A 20,413-nucleotide genomic window follows, 5' to 3' on the forward strand; every position below is an offset into this window, starting at 1 on the left:
AACATTAACAACTCTGACAATGTATTATTTTATTCCTGGAAACACCCAAGCAAGGCTAAATGTGGTGGCCCTTTAGACTCCAACGTCAACAAGCAGGGGTAGGATACCAAGCAGATTTTTTCACAGTAACTGTAGGCCAGCTCACCCGAATAAAGAAGGACTTGACCATGCTGTTGGCTTTCTTAATCTCTGGCTGACCGCCATCGGCATTAATGGCTGCTTGAATGATCTTCACGATGTCATCACTAAAATCCAACTGTAAGAAATCCACAAAACTTCACATTAACAGGATTGTCTTTTGGACAGCTATACCACCCACTAATTTTTTAAGACAATGTTCAAGTGAACATTCAGATGACTGTAGGATTGAACCAGAGCATCAACTCAAAAGCAGAAAGGGAATTTGGCTGCGAAGAAGCAAGAAGACCTCTAAATTTGTAAACTGACTGGCACAGCTGCTACACCCACAGCCGTTCACTTCAGCTGACTGGTTTTAAATCCGCTAAACCAGCTGTCTCACAAGGATTTGGTCAAAATCTGGCACCACAACATTCGCCAAGCACTTTGCAATATACAGTGCTCCTCAAGATTACAAATTCTCTAGGGAAAAAAAAGGAAAAGGCTGGTCTGTGCAAAGAGAATTTATTTGGTCAAGACTAGCATTTTTTGTAAATTACTCTGGAAGAGATCACTCCTCTGCCCATGAATCCTTAGTTTCCAGCTAACCAACTGCATCAGGGCAATTTGGCAAGACCTTCAGTCAGAATTTTCATGTTCAGGATGACCTGAGCACTTATCTACATAAATGTCTGACTAACAGCAAACTGGGATCTGACCAAGTACCACTGCTGGCTACAGAGAGCCCCACAAAAGCGTCAATTACTTTATATTACCAATATAAACTGGTGCCAGCCAGAACTATTTTTAGCAGCACAATAACCTGCTTCCTTGTTCCTAAAGTAAAGGCTTAAGGTGCTCAGTTATGAACACCATATGTGATAAAGCAATTCAGAGTGTCTAGTAATAGAGCGGAACATGACAACTTTGACATACCACAGAAATGTAATTTCCTTGATCCATTTTTCTTTTCACTCCTTCCAGATCCAGAGGTTGCTGCTCCTCCTGTTTACTGACTTCTGTTAGGACAGGAGGATCGGGACCCTCAGGAGAGCTTCTGGATGGGATACTCTCTTCTGTCTCAGGATTTAAATCAGGTGGTTTTGCTGCCTATGAACACCAGCAAGGAGACAGAGGGATGTTAACTATCGAATTGCAGCTGCTCCTGATTATACCCTCCCAAGCCCATTTATTGGTCCAAGACTCTTGCTAATGTGAAACAAAGGAGGCCTGAGTTCTGAATTTCTGTCCAAAATGTAGGGGCAACAAAGAAAAGCTCTTAACCAGCTTTCTGCTGAGACCTGTAAGGTGCATAGCAGGACAGAACCATCAACCAAAAGGATCAAACTCATTGCTCAGAAGTCTTATTTCTGAGTGCATATTTCAAGACAAAGATCCTGTTCTTTTGTCCGAAAAGCACCTTCATCATCACAGAGCTAAATCCTCCTATTCCTTGAAGAACTTCACCCTATTTTTCTTTCAGCTTCTAAGTCGTATCACAGATACCCACTTCTCTGCTTCCAAAGGAATCATCAAAAGAAAGAAAAAATATAACTAAATCACAGCACATGCTGTTCCAAGTATGATGCAGACAATTCTGCAGTATGAAGCACAGCAACACCTCAACAACTCAGCTGAATGCCAGAGTAACAGAGCACAGGCTCCAGCTTACCTGTCGATACCGCAGTAAGTGGCTGGTGGTTCTGGAATTCAACAGGGCTGTTAAAACCTGCTTCAAGGAAATCTGCAGCTCCTTTTCCAGTGCCAGACGCCATTCTGCAGGATGCTGCTCTGTACAGTTAATGCAGGTGTATGCCACGCTCTCGGGCAAGTTGGAGAGTATCTCATACATTTCATCTGGAGACAAAAGAAGACAGGATAACCACCTGAATTGCTTTATTGAAAGATACAGGAAAAAATCCCTGCCCTGCACCTACTGCCTGAGACTTTTCATGTAACAAAAGTCCCTTGTACAGCTAATTGAGGGACACTGCCTTTGAGGATCCTGTGCTTTCAGGATGTCATTAGTATTAGCACTGGTTTATCTGTTGTTACTCCACAGGCATTTTTCAGGTAGGTCACAAGAGGCGAGTGTATTAAAGTAACCCTCTAATAGAAAGGTCCAGGACTTGATTGCTTTGGTCTAATCACTGCCTCATGTTCTTCAGTACTGAGGGGACGAGCATTTCCTTACCAGTAAGGTTTTCACATTTGGAGTGGACCCAGCGGTCACATTTCCCACACTGCATCATCTTGCTCTCGTAGTCATCATCATCGTAGCATTTGTCACAGAGAGGACAAAAGTTTCCTGCAAACAAAATGGGATCTTATGGAAGTCAGAACTGTTATGTGCACTTTCAGGCTCGACCACGACCAGCCTGCATTGCTGCCTGGACCATGCCAAGCTCAGGTGCCTTGCCAGCCCCCTGCCCACTCACAGTGGCAGATTCAAACCCAAGCAGCTGAGGAAGCTCCTGCTGTAAAGAATTACACTATATGTACCTTTAGCAAAGAGTTTGGCACAATCATGACACAGGGAGAAGTCATGAGACCACTGTGCATCCCATCCTTTGCCCGGTGTTGTTGATCCACAGCTCTTACAGCGAACACATTTGGTACATATCTGGAAAAAGAATTCATTTGGCAAGAATTACTTGCTTTTATCCAGCAGTTTCTGTGCTTTCCACACATTTCATAATTTTTATTATTTCATGAGTGCAGAGATGTTACCCAACAGGACAAGGAATTTTAAATGCTGAAACTTTCACTGAAGAGAACTGAGCTCACTTCCTCCGTGGTAAGATAGTGATAATACAACAAGAAAAAACACTAAACTAAATCACAATATAGTTTTTTTGTCCTCCATATTTACACTAAAGAAAATATCAACTTTCCCTCGCCTAAAACAGACGTAGTTGTGGCATTTCTTCTGATCTAGAATATACAGTCCTATTTTAACACTTTTTAAACTCTGTACATTGTAGAAGGAAACACGTACACAAAGTCTTAGCAAATACACTACAGGTAACTACAGGCACTTAGAACAAAAGCTTGAAAGACACAAATTAGCAAATTAATCCAAATTGTCTCTCAATACTGGCATCAACAGGTTTGTTAACCAACACTTCCATTTTAAAGACCTTCTTCCATGTTATGGGTCTATGACCAAAAAACTTACTGTGATCTTACGACTTACTACAACTGAAAAAAGGGGTAATCTCTCTAACAATTCTGCTTTCTCAGAATATCTTATCAACCAGCCGCCTCAGTATTTCCAAATGTACCTTCTGAGGCAATAGGCACCTTGCCTTGAAGAGATGAGGAACTGCATCAGAACAAATCACCTGCAGAGCTCTGCTCCATGGCACTGCTATCAGTCAACAAAAGAATTATCCAAAAAATAAATCAAAATCCCTCACCCAAACTTTCTTTTTCTTGGTGGGTTTTGTTGGGTAGTTTGGGCCCAGGCACTCAGGGTGATAGCTGTTTCGGCACTTATTACACTCCAGCAACTGCTACAGGAATAAGGGAGAAAAGCATTGGTACAGACACCCTGCAAAGGGATGCAAAATTCTGGACTTTTTCATTTTTTACTAGATCCCCCATTCAGGTCATGAGAAGGCAGCTGCAATGGAGCAACTCAAGAGGCCTCCTCCCCAGCGCACAGAGACTCTGCTCCCGGCACATGCGTGCTGGCCAGCCTCCGGATCCAGAGGAGCCCTGGGAGCAGTGGGGGTGCTGCTGGGTCTCCCGGTGGTTTTGGGGTACCTTGGTGGCCTGGTGCTGTCTCCCACAGACGTGGCAGAACTTGCAGCGACGGCAGCACCAGTTCTCCAGCTGATCCTCCTGGGGCCGCTCGCTCTCCTCCAGGCAGAACTTGTGGAAGGGCTCACAGCAGACCTGGCAATATACAAACTGCAAGGGGGGAGAGGCAGGTTTTAGCAAAGCAGAAACTGCTCCAAGTTCCCAAACCAGCCCGCTTGTGCTCTGAACTATTTTGAATTCTGCTTTACAACTGACAGAACAAGATTTTAGGAGGGAAACTCTGTATTTCAGGTAATCTAAATAGCAACTGGACAACTCACAGCCACCAGGAGTCTGGTACCTGTTAACTAAGTGCCTTGAGCATTGATAAAGGCTCTTCAGGATCTCCTTCCCTCACTTCCTCCCTGTACTACAAGCCAGATACACCAGAAGACACACTTGGTGCATGAATCAGGGACATGCAGAGCAAAGAGAGTCTCTCTCCCTCCGTTCAGCCCACTTCACCATTACAAAGCTCTTCTAGTTTCTCTGTATCTTGTACAAGAGTGGTCACAGCAGAAAAACAACCATTCTCAGAGCACAGACACTGCAGGCTCACAGGGGACATGGGAATTGTTTGTCCCCTGGGGACTCCTGACTAAGAAGGGGATGGCTCCATGGCCCACAGGGCCTTCGTGGACCAAAGGTGCACTGATGTCCACATCCAGAACTTAACCCCCTCTTCCCCTGCCCACTCATCAGAACCCAGGCTCTCCTAGAGCAATAGCACCCAGGTCAGCTGGTCTGAAGATGCCGAGAAGGCACCTAGCTAAACCTGGAAATGCATTTAACATATCTCAATCCAGCTCTTTAGGCAGCATCAGAACCTTTCCAGTTATGTTTCTGTAACAGCTTACACCTCTTGGCAGGTATGGACACACCTGGAAAAGTCAAGGCTGTCTAAAACCTGTCAGCACCATTGGGCAGTCTTTTTATTTCAGGTTAAAAGAGACCAAAACTCTTGCTTTATATCAGATGTGAGTTCCCAAACTGATTTTAAATACCTTGCACTTTATTATCTTGGGACAAATTCTAGCAAGGACAGATTTACCGGTATTATTTTGAATTCTTCTGGATTAAGGTCATTATAATTTTTATTTATTTATTTTTGTAACAATACAGTGCTGTAATTAAGTCATCAACAGCAGAACACAATGCTTTACCTCCACATGTCCACTGCTGGCACAGAGAAAACACACCACCCTGGGAGTAATAGGTACCGAGGTGACGATGCCTAACCCACCCATCTCCCAAACATTCTCCACTTCACAGTCCTCCTGAAAGTACAAAAGGACACATCACCATGCAGAACAAGGCAACACAACATCACTACAAAATGCTCCCGCCACTGCTCAGTTCAGGGCCTGTGATTAAGATGCCTCAAACTGGAATAGTTTCAATGTCTACCTCAGTCTACTTTACAGCGTATTCTGGGAGAGTCACACCTCGGCGCTGCTCATGCCGAGAGCACTCAGTGGCATGCTAGAGCCTTCCTTCTAGGGAAAGCAAACCTAAGGAACAGGACGAGGCTTTTCACAATTGCACAAGTATTACTAGAAGTGAAATTTCAGAAGAATTATACTTTATTAAAGCTCCATATTTGTATAAAACACTTATGAGATCCCACTATGATCTCCAGTATCAACACTTAGAGATGAACTGAAAAATTATTAGGAAAATATTTTATTATTATTTCAACACTGTTCAAAAATGTACATGAATTATCATTTTAAAACCCCAGATATACCCCAAACGTTGTGAATTACAAGTTACTAACATTTTCCCCAAATCTTGTTGGCTCAAGTTGTGGTAAGGTTTTAAAGTTCCATCTTAATGGAATCATTCTTCATAAACCTCAAATTCTTGCTCATCCTCACACATTGACAGTTAAGGTTTTAAAGCTTTAAGTGTCTCTTCATCCAGTACTCTAATTATAAGAAAAAAAAGGCATAACAAGCTTTTAAAAATCAACCAAGTGACTTATCATGAGGCTCCTATTTTGGCGGTTCCCTTCGAAAGGTACCAGACACACAAACTCAGCAGTTATTGCCAGCACTTTCAGAGGACTCTAGTTCCAGTGTCTGAAAGCCAGCGGACATTCAAATACTTAAAACATTTTGTCCTCTACCTTGAAATCCACTCGGATTCTGTGGACTCCATCTGTAGGTGGCTTTTGCTTGGAACTGCTGCCGTTAGTCAGAGTGCTGAGCAAGTTCAGTGTGCTGCTCTCTGGCTTGCTTAGAGGAGGGGGCTTTTCCTGGTCAAGCAAAGGAGCCTGCATTAATCCCAACTCTGGACGTTAGAACTCAATCAGCAGTTACATCCAATACCATAAATAATTTACAGACAAACCCCCAAACCAGCACAAAATTAGCAAGTATTACAAAGCTGCAGGGAAGTGACCATCCTACAAATGATTCCCTAAGAGCATTCCATATGCAAGTACACTCCTAATTCCATGTGCTTTACCATCACATTGTTCTTTCATCAAAGCATGGGTTGGTGTTTGGATGCAGTGGGACAAGTCTGGGTATAAACAGGCTCTACTCACTTCTCCCTCAGGTTTACTTAGGACAATTCTTTTTTTTTCCATGATTGAGTTATTTCTGAGACTAAGGTAGTTGCATTTTTTAGGGAAAAGCTAGCCTCCACCCTCCAACACACAAATCTTAGATACCAAAGTAACATCTAAACTGAATCTTAGGCATAGGCCATGATTTTTGCTATCCACATACTGCCACAAGGGAAAGCCTAACATGTTTAAGAACCAAATAAAAAAATCTGCAAAGGCTTAAGCAATATGGTTCTACTTTCCAGACAGAAGTTCCAGGTGCTTGAGATTTTACTGACTGTACAAAAAACAGTATTCACCTTTTCTTTTGGTTTCTGTTTCACAGGGAAAGTTGGACGGGGAGCAATTTTTTTCTGTTTGCTTTGTTCTGTGCCTAGGAAGGGGGGGAAAAATTATGAGTATTTCAAGTAACTAACAGCCACCTGTAGAGAAGAAAAGGGAAAAAAATCAGCTGGGTAATGTGTGATGAGTTTTAGACTAGAACTTTTCCACCCTCTTCTGTGGCTGCACCTCCCCAGCTATGAGCAGTTTCTTTGAGGCAAGACTAGAAGAAGAGTTTGCTCTGCACACAGTCTGGAGCATTGTGAATGCAAAGCCACAGAAATCCCAGAGCTGCCTGGCTGGTGACTGTTCACACTGCTCTGCACTACATACAATAGCGGACTATACTTTTGTATAAAAGATTGCATCCTCCTGGTTTCACAATCAGAATGGGAAGTTGACAGACTTAACAATTCTGAAAATACACCTCAAGACTGCAATGACTATACAACTCAAGAGTCCCAACCAGGATAGCCATCTTTCTCCCTGCCCTAACATCCACTGTGACTCAAGAAAAAGGAAGCCAGTTCTAAGCAAAATTTCCAAAATGATCTGCTGAGATTTCAACACACCACAAAGCATTCATCGAGTTTAAAATGCACCAGCTTTTAGCAGTATTGTTACTTAACATGACTCAAACGTATTGAGGATAAATAGTCCCATTTACCTATTTCTGGCTGGGGAGTCTGCTTTTTCTTGGGCTCAGAAGTGCTAGGTTTAGGTGCTTCTTTTTTCAAAGGTCCTGAGCTTGGTGGCTGAGGAGGAGGGAGCTGGACTGGCTGGGACATCTGCTTGCCAGTCTTTCTGGTACCAGACACAGGGACCTGTTTGGGCTCTGACACAGGAACGGAGGAATTCCCATCCTCATGCTTTTCCTCAACAGGCTTACGGGCAGGCTCACTGCTCTTCTTCCCAGAATTGTCTTCTCTTGGTACAACAGCCTGAGGAGTTTGTTTCTGTCCAGAGTCCAACTGGTTTTTTCCAGAATGGCTTTCTTTCTTCTCATTTGTCTTGGATTTCTTCTCTTTCTTTTTCGCAGCTAAGAAAAAGAAGCACAGATAAAGCAACACAAACAAAATAGTGCGACTTCAAATGATTTGCTGCTCTCTTGAAACAAGGATACAGACACTTTGATTCAGAACTTTGTCACTCTGTCATACCAAAGAAAAAACTGTACTCAAAAAATAAACTTGGTTTGTACTTCAGTCTATGTTCTCTCACACCTAGGGCCCCTATTTTGCAACAGCAATAAGCAACACTCTCCTGCAGTAATACAGATTCAGAGCTGAGAGCAGATTTTGTGAGGAAGGAAAAGGAAGCAAAAGGAAGGAAACAACTCAGTCCAGTCAGCACCCGGCCAGTGCTGAAAGACACTGGCACGTGCAATGTCTGTCAGTACTCACATCTCTCCTGCCCCTTGCACCTGCCACCAACGGTGCAGGCAGGCTGGCTCCCAGCAGAGTAACCTTTATAAGCTCAGTGTAGCTAAAACAGCACAGAGAGCAAAACCTCTGAAAAGAAAAAATTCTGTCTTGTACTATACTCAAGGCAAGTCTTTTAGCCTACCTTTAGCTTGCTTCTGGAGATAAGCTTTTGAAGGCATCCACTGTAGATTCTGACATTTCCTCATTCTAAAAAGAAAGAACATGTCATGAAATCAGAACAAAGATGCAGACATCAAGAGGGCAGACATTTACAGACATTAAGTCTGTAAATACTCAACATCAAAACCTGAAAAGAACATTATCAATACATACACTACTTTTGTTCAGACAAAACCAAGTACTCTTAGCATGGGACTGGATTAGGGGACCAAGATTTTTGCTAACTTTATTTAATTTTATTCCCTATTTGTCCTATTCTTGGCATAAAATGTCTTCTGTAGACTGGGCCAGGCTTTGTTTCTGCCTCCATTCCTGTAGCAGGGCCCATGGCTTTGAAATCCAGCCCAAAGCCTGGGCAAAGCTGCTGAGAGCAAGATTCCTTCCAGTCTGCAGAGTGTTCTCACACAGCAATTCTCACAGCAAAGCTTATAAATAGCTCTTATACCACAACAATCTACTGGTGCCACTTTAGCTGCTGCCTTTTCAGACAGTTTATCTAGTCTGGTAAAATCAATTTAATACCGCAATTAAAAAAGAAAAAGGTTCAGTCTAAGTGATATGTATAAAAAATGACAGAAGAAATCATGGAGGAGTGTTATTTCTTAATAATATCCAGACACACCTGTGATCCATGGTTAGGATCCAGAGACCCTAACCCTCACCCTTTGATATACAAAGTGTACATAAGCTAAATAAACACAAGCTCTTCATGAATACAGTCTAGGAGAATAAGAGATAAATATTTATGTGCATATTGCCTTCCTTGCAAAATCCTGTACTGCCTAACAAAACCCACAGATCTTATACCAAACAATCCCCAGTACTCTGCCACTCTCATCAAACTGAGGAGAATAAACTAGAAGTGAACTCCAGAGAAAGCTCATAACTACTGCACCTTGAATTGTGGTCTCGACTCTCAAACTGTTTACAGTCCCTTCCTTTGATCAAGCTTCAGACCAGGTCAAGCCCAGTCCAAGCCCATGACACAGTGCAAATCTGCGGTTCCTGGCCCAGATCGTGGGTACACTTATCCCACTCAGAGCAGGGATTAGCTCAACAGCTTCTCAGACACACTTACTTGCAGCACTGCTTCTTTATATTGCGCCCACCAAACTTGGGTTTGTCTAGACAGTTAGTGCAGACCCCGCAGTCCTCTGGAACCTGGCAGCCTGAACACTGCCCGCAGCGCCTGGAGCGCCGGCCCTTCTTCACCGGAGGCTCTTGCTGGGCCTTGTTCCTGGTGACCGGCTTAATGGGCTTGATGGGTGGAGCAACAGGTTCAGCCTCTTCTGAGCCAGCTATCGATGACTTATCTACCAAAAGAACATTTCTAATGTGAATTTTCTGATGTCAAAGAATCATTCAGGAGTGTCTAATTTAGCCCATGAAGCCTAAGTTCATCTGCAGAGCCACATGAGATTGTGCGCATACACACGTACATGCACACGCGCCCCTTGGCAGAACACAGGTTTGGTGCAAAACACACATATTTAACACAATTCCCAACAGCTTAAAGGATTAACCCTGTTTGAGTGGCACTGTAATAGAGAGCCCAGAGCTCTTTAACGTACTTTCCCTTGTTAATCACTTGAAGTCCTTATTGTTAAGGACTTGAAGTCCTTCCCTTGTTAATCACTTGAAGCTGACTTTGTATGGGCCTGCAGATGAAAACCAGAAATCCTAACTCACCATCATTCCCCATGGAAGACAGTATCTTCTCCCGCTCCTCCCATGGTAAGGCACTCAGAGTGGGCATGTCATCAGGAAACACCGCGCGCTTGCGGCCCAGCGCGACAGCTGCTCTCCTGCAAACGTGCTTGATTCGTGGTCCTCGGACTGACGTTTCTGATGAATCACTCTCTTGCCCCTAGATTTCAGAACATGAGAGCAGACAGTATTCCTAAGAAAGTTACCAAAATGAGACTGAGAAACATGCATAGAGACTTCTAAGCAAATTATATCTTAGCTTGCAGATTGTAATAATCAGGACAAAAACAGACTTGGCCTTCTAAGCCTCAGTTATCCAAGAAAGAATAAATGCAAGAGAACAAGAGTTGTGACTCAACTGGAATTCCAAGGTAAGTCTCCATCCACTACTGGAAAGCCAACTTGCTCATAAAGCCACGTTATCAAGGAACTGACATTAAAAAAAATCAGAGTCCACTGGAATTGGAGCAGCATTTGGTGCTGATTGATCCAACAGAAGCAAATAGTAGATGAGGCTGTTTGAGAGCTTTGCAGCTGCTGAAAAGCTACCTGTTTCAGGTAAGGGGTTTACTGAGATACTAAACAAATTGAGCGTTTCAATTTTCCATGTTTTAGTAAGATTCTGGAATGTCTCCCACTGAAATAACTATCCCAAATAAGCAACTGTGAGAATGTGGGCTTCTGCTACACCAGGCCAGTCACACAGATGCATGGGCATCTTCATTTCAGAAATAAACAGCTGGAGGCTTCTCTACTTGAAATACGTACTAGCGATTTTCAACACCAGTGCTGTTACAAAAAGTAAAAATTTAAATAAAAAGTATTTCCTGAAAACATATCTCACCTCCCTTTCTGGCAGGTAAAGAGGACTGCAGAAAAGGGTGGTTTTGGGGTGGGGAAGAGGGAAAAGAGCAAAGTGGTAGGAAGCAGTTCCCCAAATCAGATGAAAAATTCCAATGGATCTTCCTCCCTCCTACAAGTGAGAGATCACTGTATAAAGTTAAAAACCAGAAAGATCAAGAAATAACTTTCCTTCAGAAGCCAACTTTATACTCGAGAAGGGCCCCCAAGTAACCTCAAGGCAAAGACAGACACTGCATTTTGCTGGAACTGCACTTTTCAGAGTGAGTACTACTCTAGATGATGGCTTTACTTATAGTTGTTCAGAGAAACCCAGTAAGCAGCTATGCTGTATACTGGTCTCCAAAATGCATGCAGCTCCCCTCTGAGCTGACTATGCAGCAGCTCCCTCTTCCCCTCAGCTTCTGCCCAGGGCTTCTTGGTTTGGGGTCGTTTGCCATCTGTTGCACTAACAGCTGCTTAGCTTGGCACATTAATTCTTCACACTCAGTACACAAAAGCTATTTGCGACTTTCAGGACAAGTTCAAAGTAAGATGCACTCTAGCAAAAAACCCAACTTGGAAAAAGGAGTACCTGTGCTTTTGGCTGATCTGCTTGTTTGAGGGACTTGCTCTTCTCAATCTTGTACAGCTGGGCTTTTGCCTTTTTCAGAAGACTAGCTACCCTCTTGTCAGTCATTGGCAGTTTGTCTGCTTGAGCCAACATAGAACTGATGGAGGAAGCAGAATGTTTAACAGTGCTTGATGAAGGAGCAGAAAGACGGAGAGCTTTTTCCTTCTCCAAAGATGGCACAGTGGGGCTGAGATCCAGGTCTGATTTGTCCAGCCCCACTCTACCTTTCTTGGATGTTTTGGTTTTGACAGCCGTTGTATCTACCAGAGCAGCAGTGGAAACCTCTGCCGTGGGATCTGCTGCTGCAGACTTCTTCCGCCCGGCAGTTTTTTTGGCAGATGATGATGCTGCAGCGTCTTCGCTGACTTTTTCTTTGGGCATTTTACCTACAGGAAACAAAGCAGTGCTATTCTGTACTTCTGACCCTTTTCTCCTTTTCTCTTTCTTTGACTCCCGTTTGTTCTCCTTTTCTCTCTCTCTGTCTTTCTCTCTGCTCTTGTCCTTCTCCAGGGCTTTGTCAGCATCTTTATCTTTGGAGAGCTCTTCTGCTGCCCTGTCCTTGTTTTTACCTCTCTCTGTCTGGGGACTTGATGAGAACCAGGGGAAGAGAGGAGCAGGGCTACCAGATGGGAAAGGCTCTGCCGGAGCATTCGTCTGCTTCCTTGGTCTCTGGCTTCTTTCTGCTGATTCCCCAGACTGTGATAGGGAATGGGAGGGAAAAGTAAAAGTTGAATTTAAGGCACTAGTGGCAAGAGAACTAACTGAAATACTAGTTAAAGAGGAAGAGACAGAAGACTGCGGAGTGAGAGTTGTCAGGTCAGAGGTACTAAGCCTTCCGCTCCTCGTCCTCATGGAGTGTGAAGGAGATCTGGGTTCCGATCGGATGGGGCTGAACGCTTTCCTCTTGCGCCGCCGAGAGGACGTGCCCGCGGCAGAGGTGCCCGTGGTGGCGCGGCCGACTGACGAGGGCAAGGTCACAGACTCGAAGATGCGGGAGTGGGCCTCGCTCGGTGTGAATCGTGGTGCTCGCAGCAGAGGACTTCTCTTGTGCATATCAAACCTGGCTCCAGAGTGAAGTGAAAAGAGACGCGCGGGAGCTGTCGCACCTGGCGTTGAGAAGCCAGACGCAAAGCCAACGTCCTCCGGCGTTAGCGGCGGGGGTCTGAAGTTATCAAATATCGGTTTGCGAATAAGACCCTCTTTGGCATATTTTGCTGATGAGAAGTACTGTGGCTCTGACCTGGAATGTTTCAGGGAGGTCCACCTAAATGTTGGCTCTCGCAGAATTGACTTTCGTTTCTCTTGCATCGGTGCAGCAGAAGCAGGAAGAAAGGGTGAGGCTAACGGTATGGTTGGAGGCATAAGCCAAGGGGTATGGTCTGAGATGCTTGAAGCAGGCTGCAGTGGTGGGGGGGGAGTGAGCAAAGGGGGAGGAGGAGAGGAGGAGGACTGCTGCTGTGGCATGCTTGGTAAGGCTGACAGCTTTTTTGCAGTCCTCTGGCCAAAACTTCTTTCTGTTATCGAAAACCTTCTATTTCTCCTATCACCATTATCATTTTCAGGGGACTGAGAAACAGGCAGGGGAGTGTGAACTTCTGGAGTATTGCTTCGCTCCTCAGAAAGCATCTGCATCTCCTCAGAAGCCTGGGAGTCTGTAGATGTATCCACGCTGGGGCTGCTGGACCGTGAGGAATCTGAAGACATCTGAGATGAATGTTGAGAAGCGGCGCTGGACTTTTCACTGGAGCCACAAGATGTAGTGCTGAACCTGCTGTTTGGTGTGGATTCTAGTCTGGATATTTTAATAGGAGGATCGTAGTCTTCATCCTCAATAAACCGTTTGGGTGTTTTGATAATCCGTGATGAGATTGCACTCACAACCGGCATGATAAACTGTCGAATATTTTTGAGCTGTGTTCTCCCCATCCTGCCCTGCAGTTTGGCTGCTTCTTTCTCAATCTTTTTTTGTGCTCCCTTTTTAGCCCTCTGCAAGAGTTGCTTAGCAATCGCAGCATCCGTCCTTTTGGTGGAAGGTATAATCCTGACAGGCTTAATCCTGCGTGGACTCTGTCTGACAGCAGCCTTCTCCTCCTTTGTGAGAGGCGGTGTGCCATCCTTTTCTTTGCGAATCCTCTGGGGCTTCTCCAGCTGTGAGTTCATGACCAAAGTTGAGGAAGTCTTTAAACGTTCAGAGGACGGTGGCCTGCCTCTCCTGCGCACGATCTGAACGCTCTTCCTCCCAATCTGAAGTTTTGCCCCAGGCTTAAATTTAGATTTCAGTGGGGAAAGCTTACTAGTTCTTAATTTCTTGATTTTAGTTGCTTGCTGAAATGTAGTGGATGGTGATCTTTTGATTTTTTTCAGACTCTCTTTTTCTTCTTTGCTGCCCTTCTGAATGTCCGATGTGTCCTTTTCCTGTGACAATTTGAACTTCACACTTGTAAGTGCTGGAGGTCTTCCTCGTCTTTTTTCCCCACTCTTTGACTCCTTCTTCTTTACTTTCTCCATGGATGTGGTTTCAGACTTGCTTGAAGGGGAACACACTGATGAAGAGTCTGACAGTACAGCTGAACTTCGGTCAGAACTGCTCCGGGGCCTCCCGCGAGGTTTCCGTGGACTAGATTTAACTGAGAGGGAAACAGAGAATGCAGGGAACATATTAAATTTCTCCAAGTGTGCGATGAGCATTACCCAGGTCAAACAAGTGTTTACTCAGTATCATTCACGCTGCCCATACGTTGCCAAAACATTTAATAAAATCAACAAATAAAAATAGTTTTGGCACTACGTGTAGAGAATACCTTCCCAACAAATGTCTTTTCCCACATAAAATACCATGCAGATAACTTGCTTAAAAATGCAAGCTAGCCTTTTCCCAACAATTATATATTGCACAAGTCCAGCACCAACTTCATGCTGGGAGGGAGCAGTAATTCTCAAGGGCACATGGTACCTTTTAAACACATGAATTTTTATACATTTTTTAAATCAGCTCACAGCCAGCCGAAAGACAAAAAATCCTTCCTTTCGAGTGCCATCCATCTGCACTGCTAAGGGAGAGGTCAAGAGAGCAAGAACAACCTACACAAGGCTGATACAAGACAATTTACTAAAAACTGGTTTTAGCTTTGAGACATAGTTAATACTCAGCACTGACTTGGAGCCATCAAGCACAAGACTTGATTACCCACCTTGACCAATGCATTTCACTGCACTCTCACCAAGTCCAGCTATTTCAGTTCTGGATCTTCCCTTGCACTAGCAAGGCGCTCCACCACAGTTTGCTGTTGAAGCCAAGCTGAGCAGATGATTATGGTGGAAGAGCAAAGCGCTCTGGTGAGAGCATTTATTGACAACACAGGCAGAAAGGAGTCTACTGAAGAATATTAAAATAGTCAAACCAGTTCAGACCCTTACTCTTTAAACAGCTGCCTCTCCAGAACACTGACTTGAGGTTTCAAGTACTGGTTTCATCAGTATAACTCCTTTACTCAAACTTTCCCTGCTCCTTTACAGATAGGACATAGAGAATCCAAAACTAACTGCATTGAATCTAAAGACTGGTGTGGCTTTTATGCTGGATGAGATTTGATGGAACAAACAGGAGAGGCACAGCAAAATCATCACAAAAGAAAACAGAAAGTCAACACCCAATCCTGCAACTTGAACTTACCTGCGGGGGACCTTGTGGGACTTTGTACTTTGACTTCTTCATCTGAACCAAAACCTAAAAACTGTTCATCCTGCAACGAGAGAGTAGAAGGAAGTTTGAGGATAAGGATATTAATGTTGAAATGAACTCCACTGTGAATGAAGCACAAAAGGATTCTCCTTACCCAAAAAAGATACTGGCATTTGCTCCTTTAACAAAGAATTGCTAAAAAGGAAATACAACTTGCAGCAGAGATGACAAGAAATCCAGCAAAAGCAATGATAAAGTAGCATAAAATAAATTACATTATGCCAGAAGACACTGCTTCTGCCTGAGACACCTTGCATCACAGAGCACCCCTGAAGGCCATTCCCAGAAAGGGAGGAACTCAGCTTCAGTCCCCAGCACGTGAGCGGAGCAGCACACGCCTGCCTCGCTGCAGAGCATGTGGGCTGCAGCAGGATGTAAACACCGCCGGGTGCTGCAGGGGGAAGGGAAGGGGTCCCCAGCCCGGACAGAGGGAGAAGCTGCCAGCAGAGACACACGTGGCCTGAAACCCAGACAAGGCACTGAGAAATAACAAATACCTAAGAACAGTCAGGTTTAGAAACGCTGAGGGATCAGCTGCTCAACCTGTGCGATTTCCTGACTTTCACTGGCCTACAAGTTCCTGTGGCTGCTACACATCTTCTCTTCATTTTGTTATTCTGAGTCCTAAAGTCATTATTATTTTATCTCTGGCTACTAAATCAGTACTTGCCACATATTTGACAATCACCTGTCAATCCATGATTACAACTTGCATTATTTTCAAACTGAGCTGTTATCTTGCTTTGCCAATGTAAGATAAAGTACTGTTTCCAACATTAATACTGGCTTTGGCCCAATAGCCTGGGAATGATAATTTTTTCCATTTCTTACCAACCAGTCACCAGAAGCATCTACAGCAAAACGGCTCCTTCCACAAAACAATCACTTCCGCTTCATTTACAACCACAAGTAGTATGACCAATATGTTACTTGTGCTTGTGTGTTCAGTGGCATTCCTGGGTGTATTGGTGACCTCAGAATGGTCACTATCACTAGCTGGGAAGGCAGCCCTGCGACCTGTCAGAGATGATGAAGAAAGCCACTAAGTATCACTCAGCACTTGCCAGGCTAAACGGTTCAGCTGGCCATCGCATGCCAAAATGCAGCTTTGAGGCAAACTAGGCAGGAACAGCCTCCCTTCAGTTTTTCAGAAATGTCATGACAGATGGAGAGTGATTAAAAACCATGAAGATTTTGAACATGGCCTCATCTACCTGAAAAAGAATAATGCAATGCAAAAAAGGCCACTCAGGATTATAAATTAAAGGATGAGAGGGAAGGCTTGCCTCATGCCAGACATGAAGACTAACCTAGCACACACATGGTATGATCTCTCTGTGGGCAGCACATACATTTCCCATTCAAACATTGCACTATCCCAACTGGGTTCAACTTCAGAGCTGTGCACAGATAAAGAATGGCTTTTCCTGAAGTAACCCAGCTACTAAAGAACAGAGAAGCTGCAAGCAAATGTCTGTCACAAGTAATATTGCTCTTGAGCAATATTACTTTTCAAAACATTTCCAGTTAAAGATCTCACAGGAAAATCCACCTTCAAAGGAGAAACTATCCTGCAGGCACTAACTGATGTTCTGATCTCTGTCTGAGGAATATCAGTGTAAACCATACCACTATGGGTCTGTGAAGTTGCAAGGGCCTCTAGACCAGCAATGCAGCCACTCCAATCATCACCTGAAAAAGTTTATTTTACAATAGAGTCACCTGACCAATGCTGTCCTTCCTATTCCCCACCCTGGGTCTGGCCCAAGTTAGACAGCACCTCACTTTCTTGGAAAGGGATAAGCTATTTTTAGAAGCTCATTCAGATGCCTGCTTAGTGACTGCAGCACAACACCTACCAGACTCCCCTGCTTTCGGCAGAGTAAACACCCTTGGAGGCTGGCAGGTAGTAACCCTGAGACGAACACTGGGTGTTGGAGCAGAGCGGAGTCTGCTGGAGTTCAGGGAGATGCTTCCCAGGCCACTACTGGTGATGCAACTCCAATAACAAACAGCTGAGCACCTGGAGTGATCGTTATGCACCGAGTCAGACGGAGGGACATTTGTCCTTCCATTGTTCCATTCAGCTAAAGCTTTGACCAGGAGTGATGCACAGACTTTGCTGGGGCTTCACCTGGGAGCAGCACTGACCTACAGAGAACGTCTTGAGATCCCACAGCAGCTCTTGGCCTGGTCACCTCCACATGACAACCCCCAAACTGCACTGCTGCAGGCATCACCCATGGCAACACAATGGTGATTAGGGCTGCAGCTTCCAGAGTCCAGGTTTTGCAGAATTAGAAAGAATATATTGCTCTTTATGGGGCTGAGGCTCAGGGTGGGTCTATCACAAATGTGTTACTGAGAATACAGATCTATTTTACCAGTCCTGGTTCCAACCTAGATAAGAAATTCTGATTTATGCTTTCCAATCTGAATACAGAGGAATGCTTATTAGAACACCTGAAACACTCTCATTCTGGTCACAACAAGCTTTCAATAATACCACTTCCAAGGAAGAGAGCTAGTCAAAACACTACCTACAAAGATCAAGCTTTCAGATGGTGAGAGAAAAGCTCCACAATTGCTGTATGGATGCATTAAAAAAATCTTTTGTGGTGGTAAACTCATCTTTCGTTCCTAAACATACATTCCTAAAGTCAAACTACGCTCAGTAGCTCAGCTTGGGGGGAACAGCTAACCCTGCTCTGGGAACTTTGTGGCATCCCTGAGAAGTGATGAACCACTCACTTGAGGAGTTACCTGCTTCCTGCAACATGGTGCTGTGAAACCTGCAGTTCAGCACTCGGGGGCCAATACAGAAGCACTGTTGCAAGTCTGTCCCACGAGCTCTCCAGCTGAAGGAAGCACAATGTCCAAAAGCCTCTGGAACAAACTCACCAGTGCACAGCTGCTGCTCTGAAATTGCCTTACCTGCCCACTGCTGGTGCCAGTGGGACGAGCCACATCACCTTTCATTTGAAAAGTTTCCCAAATTCCTAACAAACTTCCCAAAACTGCTCCTCTGAGGGTTTGGAGCGCTGAACAAAGTGCTCCAAACCACAAAAACAGAAACATTTATTTTCACACATCTGACAAAGCAGCACCTGAATGTTCAGGAAGGGAAAGTGCAGGAAGGAGCCTCCATCTCTTGGGGCATGACCTGCATCATCCTCACTCACCATGTGTCTCTTGTCAGACATCAGTACCTACAGCAGTCCCCTCCCCGTGCATGTGCAGTGCCCGCCTCACCCATGACAGGAACCGCTCTGCACCTCCAAACCACACATTAAACACTCAAGCAGTCTGGAGCGACCACTCAACCTGGCACTACCTGAGGAAATTTTCAGGCAAATAAAAGAAATAATCTGTACTTCCAGCTCAGGCACGACCCTGGCAGCAGTATGGAAGCTAATCCTTACCCCAAAGACATGGATCTGGTACCATTTCCAAACATTCCAGGCATCGGCAAACGTCCACAACTCCAACAGTCACCTCATAAAACATTATGCCCCAGGTATAATCATGGTGGTGCCAGGGACATCACCATTACCACCACATCCAACTGCCAAGCTTGAGCTTCTGCAACTTTCAGCCAATACTGCCAGCATGCATCCAGCACACGCTCAACTTCTACATCCCAAAGCTTCAATCCCCTTCACACATGGGCAGGAAGCTCTAAACTGACAGGCAGAGCAGATATTTAACAACTACTTTTATGCTTCTTTTATACCAAATATTGACATAATGAACAAAGAAAATGCAATCATCTTTTTCTTGCTCCTACAGTGCCACTCACACCAAGCTGAAAGGTTAGTACCCAGTACAAATGCTACTGTTCAACCAGTTGCAGCTTCACTGTGCAAAAAGTCCCCCAGCAATTCTTCTGGTGTTAAAATGAAGTATCAGAATGTGGCTCCTTTAATGTGAGCTGGTTTTGAGATAACTCAGTGCAAGACTGAGCTGCAGCAGAAGACAAGGCTTTGTACAAAGTGACCTGAATCTGAGGAGAATGCCCTGACACCCCATAATTCAGGTACCTTTTAAATGAGAAACACAGTTTGCTACATACTACGAAACTGTCAAGGAGACAAGGGAAAGACTGAGTCGAATACTTGTTCTGGACAACATTACTCCTGCATCTAACTTGGTGGCAATACCCAATTTCAACAGGTATCTACACTAGTGCAGACAAGAATGAGGTAGAAAAAAAATTAAGCATGCGGAGCAGAAGTTGTAAATAAAGAGGTAACACAACTTCTTCCTCTGATTGCTACTGGCTCCTCAAAACAAGTGCTCGGAGTTTACTCCTGATGAGGAATAATGGCCACTCAGTTGGATACTGTACCTGGCTTGGCTCAGGAAGGACCCTCAACCTTGTGGAAAAGAACAGCAAGAGCCCCAAGCAGTGACTGAGGGGCCATGGTGAGCCCTCATATGAGGGGGTCTCCTGCAAGCCCCCTTCCAGAAGAGCAGCTACCCCACGGGTCCCAGAAACTGCACACAGCTGCCCTCTCCTCTGCAGAGGCCACAGGCAGCCCCCCTGTGCCAGAGCCCTTTGCACACCCTCACCCCTCCCCAGAGAATCTGCACTGCGGGACAGAAAACAGCAGCCTCCGGGGACTGTAATCTTCACTAGGACTAAGACAAGTGCGCAACTCACCAGCCAGGAGAACTATGTCCTTTGAGGCAAAAATGTTGTGTTTCTTGAGCATCACCAAAGGAAAGGAACCAAGTGGGTGAGCTAACCCAACCTGAATGTTTGTGAGGATCTCCTCTGAGTATGCCCAAGAGTACCAGCATGCTGTAAATCCAGAGAGAGGGGAAACACCTGGGGTCTGCCCCTGCCTGGCTCATGAGGGACAGACAAAACTGAGCCTACAAACACCAAGCCACAAATCCATGTTTATCATTACTTTCTACTGTATGCAATGCTATTAGAGAAAAGCTATTAGCAGCTAAGTAGAAAAGTGATGTAATAAGTAGAATTCTAAAAATCCAGGAGACCCTGTATTAATCAGCTGCCACACCTACAATGCATTCAAGCTATTTTACTTTAAAGCAAAAATACC

General features: G+C 44.6%; 1 protein-coding gene across 2 annotated transcripts in view; it reads right to left on the reverse strand.

Moving 5' to 3' along the window:
- The window catches only part of KMT2A (lysine methyltransferase 2A), a 38,544-nt gene that overhangs the window by 16,074 nt on the left and 2,057 nt on the right, over window positions 1-20,413 (reverse strand). The window contains exons 2-17 of one of the 2 annotated variants that reach the window (XM_054291393.1): window positions 15,273-15,342; window positions 11,561-14,226; window positions 10,108-10,285; window positions 9,497-9,731; window positions 8,381-8,445; window positions 7,482-7,853; window positions 6,793-6,866; window positions 6,050-6,178; window positions 5,085-5,198; window positions 3,886-4,032; window positions 3,537-3,632; window positions 2,620-2,740; window positions 2,312-2,425; window positions 1,790-1,974; window positions 1,054-1,227; window positions 146-256 (exon numbers count right to left, since the gene is read on the reverse strand). In XM_054291393.1, coding sequence (XP_054147368.1) covers window positions 146-256; window positions 1,054-1,227; window positions 1,790-1,974; window positions 2,312-2,425; window positions 2,620-2,740; window positions 3,537-3,632; window positions 3,886-4,032; window positions 5,085-5,198; window positions 6,050-6,178; window positions 6,793-6,866; window positions 7,482-7,853; window positions 8,381-8,445; window positions 9,497-9,731; window positions 10,108-10,285; window positions 11,561-14,226; window positions 15,273-15,342 — 4,851 coding nt within the window. Of the gene's footprint in view, window positions 1-145; window positions 257-1,053; window positions 1,228-1,789; window positions 1,975-2,311; window positions 2,426-2,619; window positions 2,741-3,536; window positions 3,633-3,885; window positions 4,033-5,084; window positions 5,199-6,049; window positions 6,179-6,792; window positions 6,867-7,481; window positions 7,854-8,380; window positions 8,446-9,496; window positions 9,732-10,107; window positions 10,286-11,560; window positions 14,227-15,272; window positions 15,343-20,413 lie in introns of those variants that run through there. The other variant, XM_054291394.1, reaches the window with a different exon arrangement.

This window comes from Melozone crissalis, unplaced genomic scaffold (genome assembly GCF_028551555.1).
Source record: "Melozone crissalis strain CALT ecotype California unplaced genomic scaffold, PUWL_Pcris_2 ptg000092l_1, whole genome shotgun sequence".
In the NCBI taxonomy this organism is placed as follows: domain Eukaryota; kingdom Metazoa; phylum Chordata; class Aves; order Passeriformes; family Passerellidae; genus Melozone; species Melozone crissalis.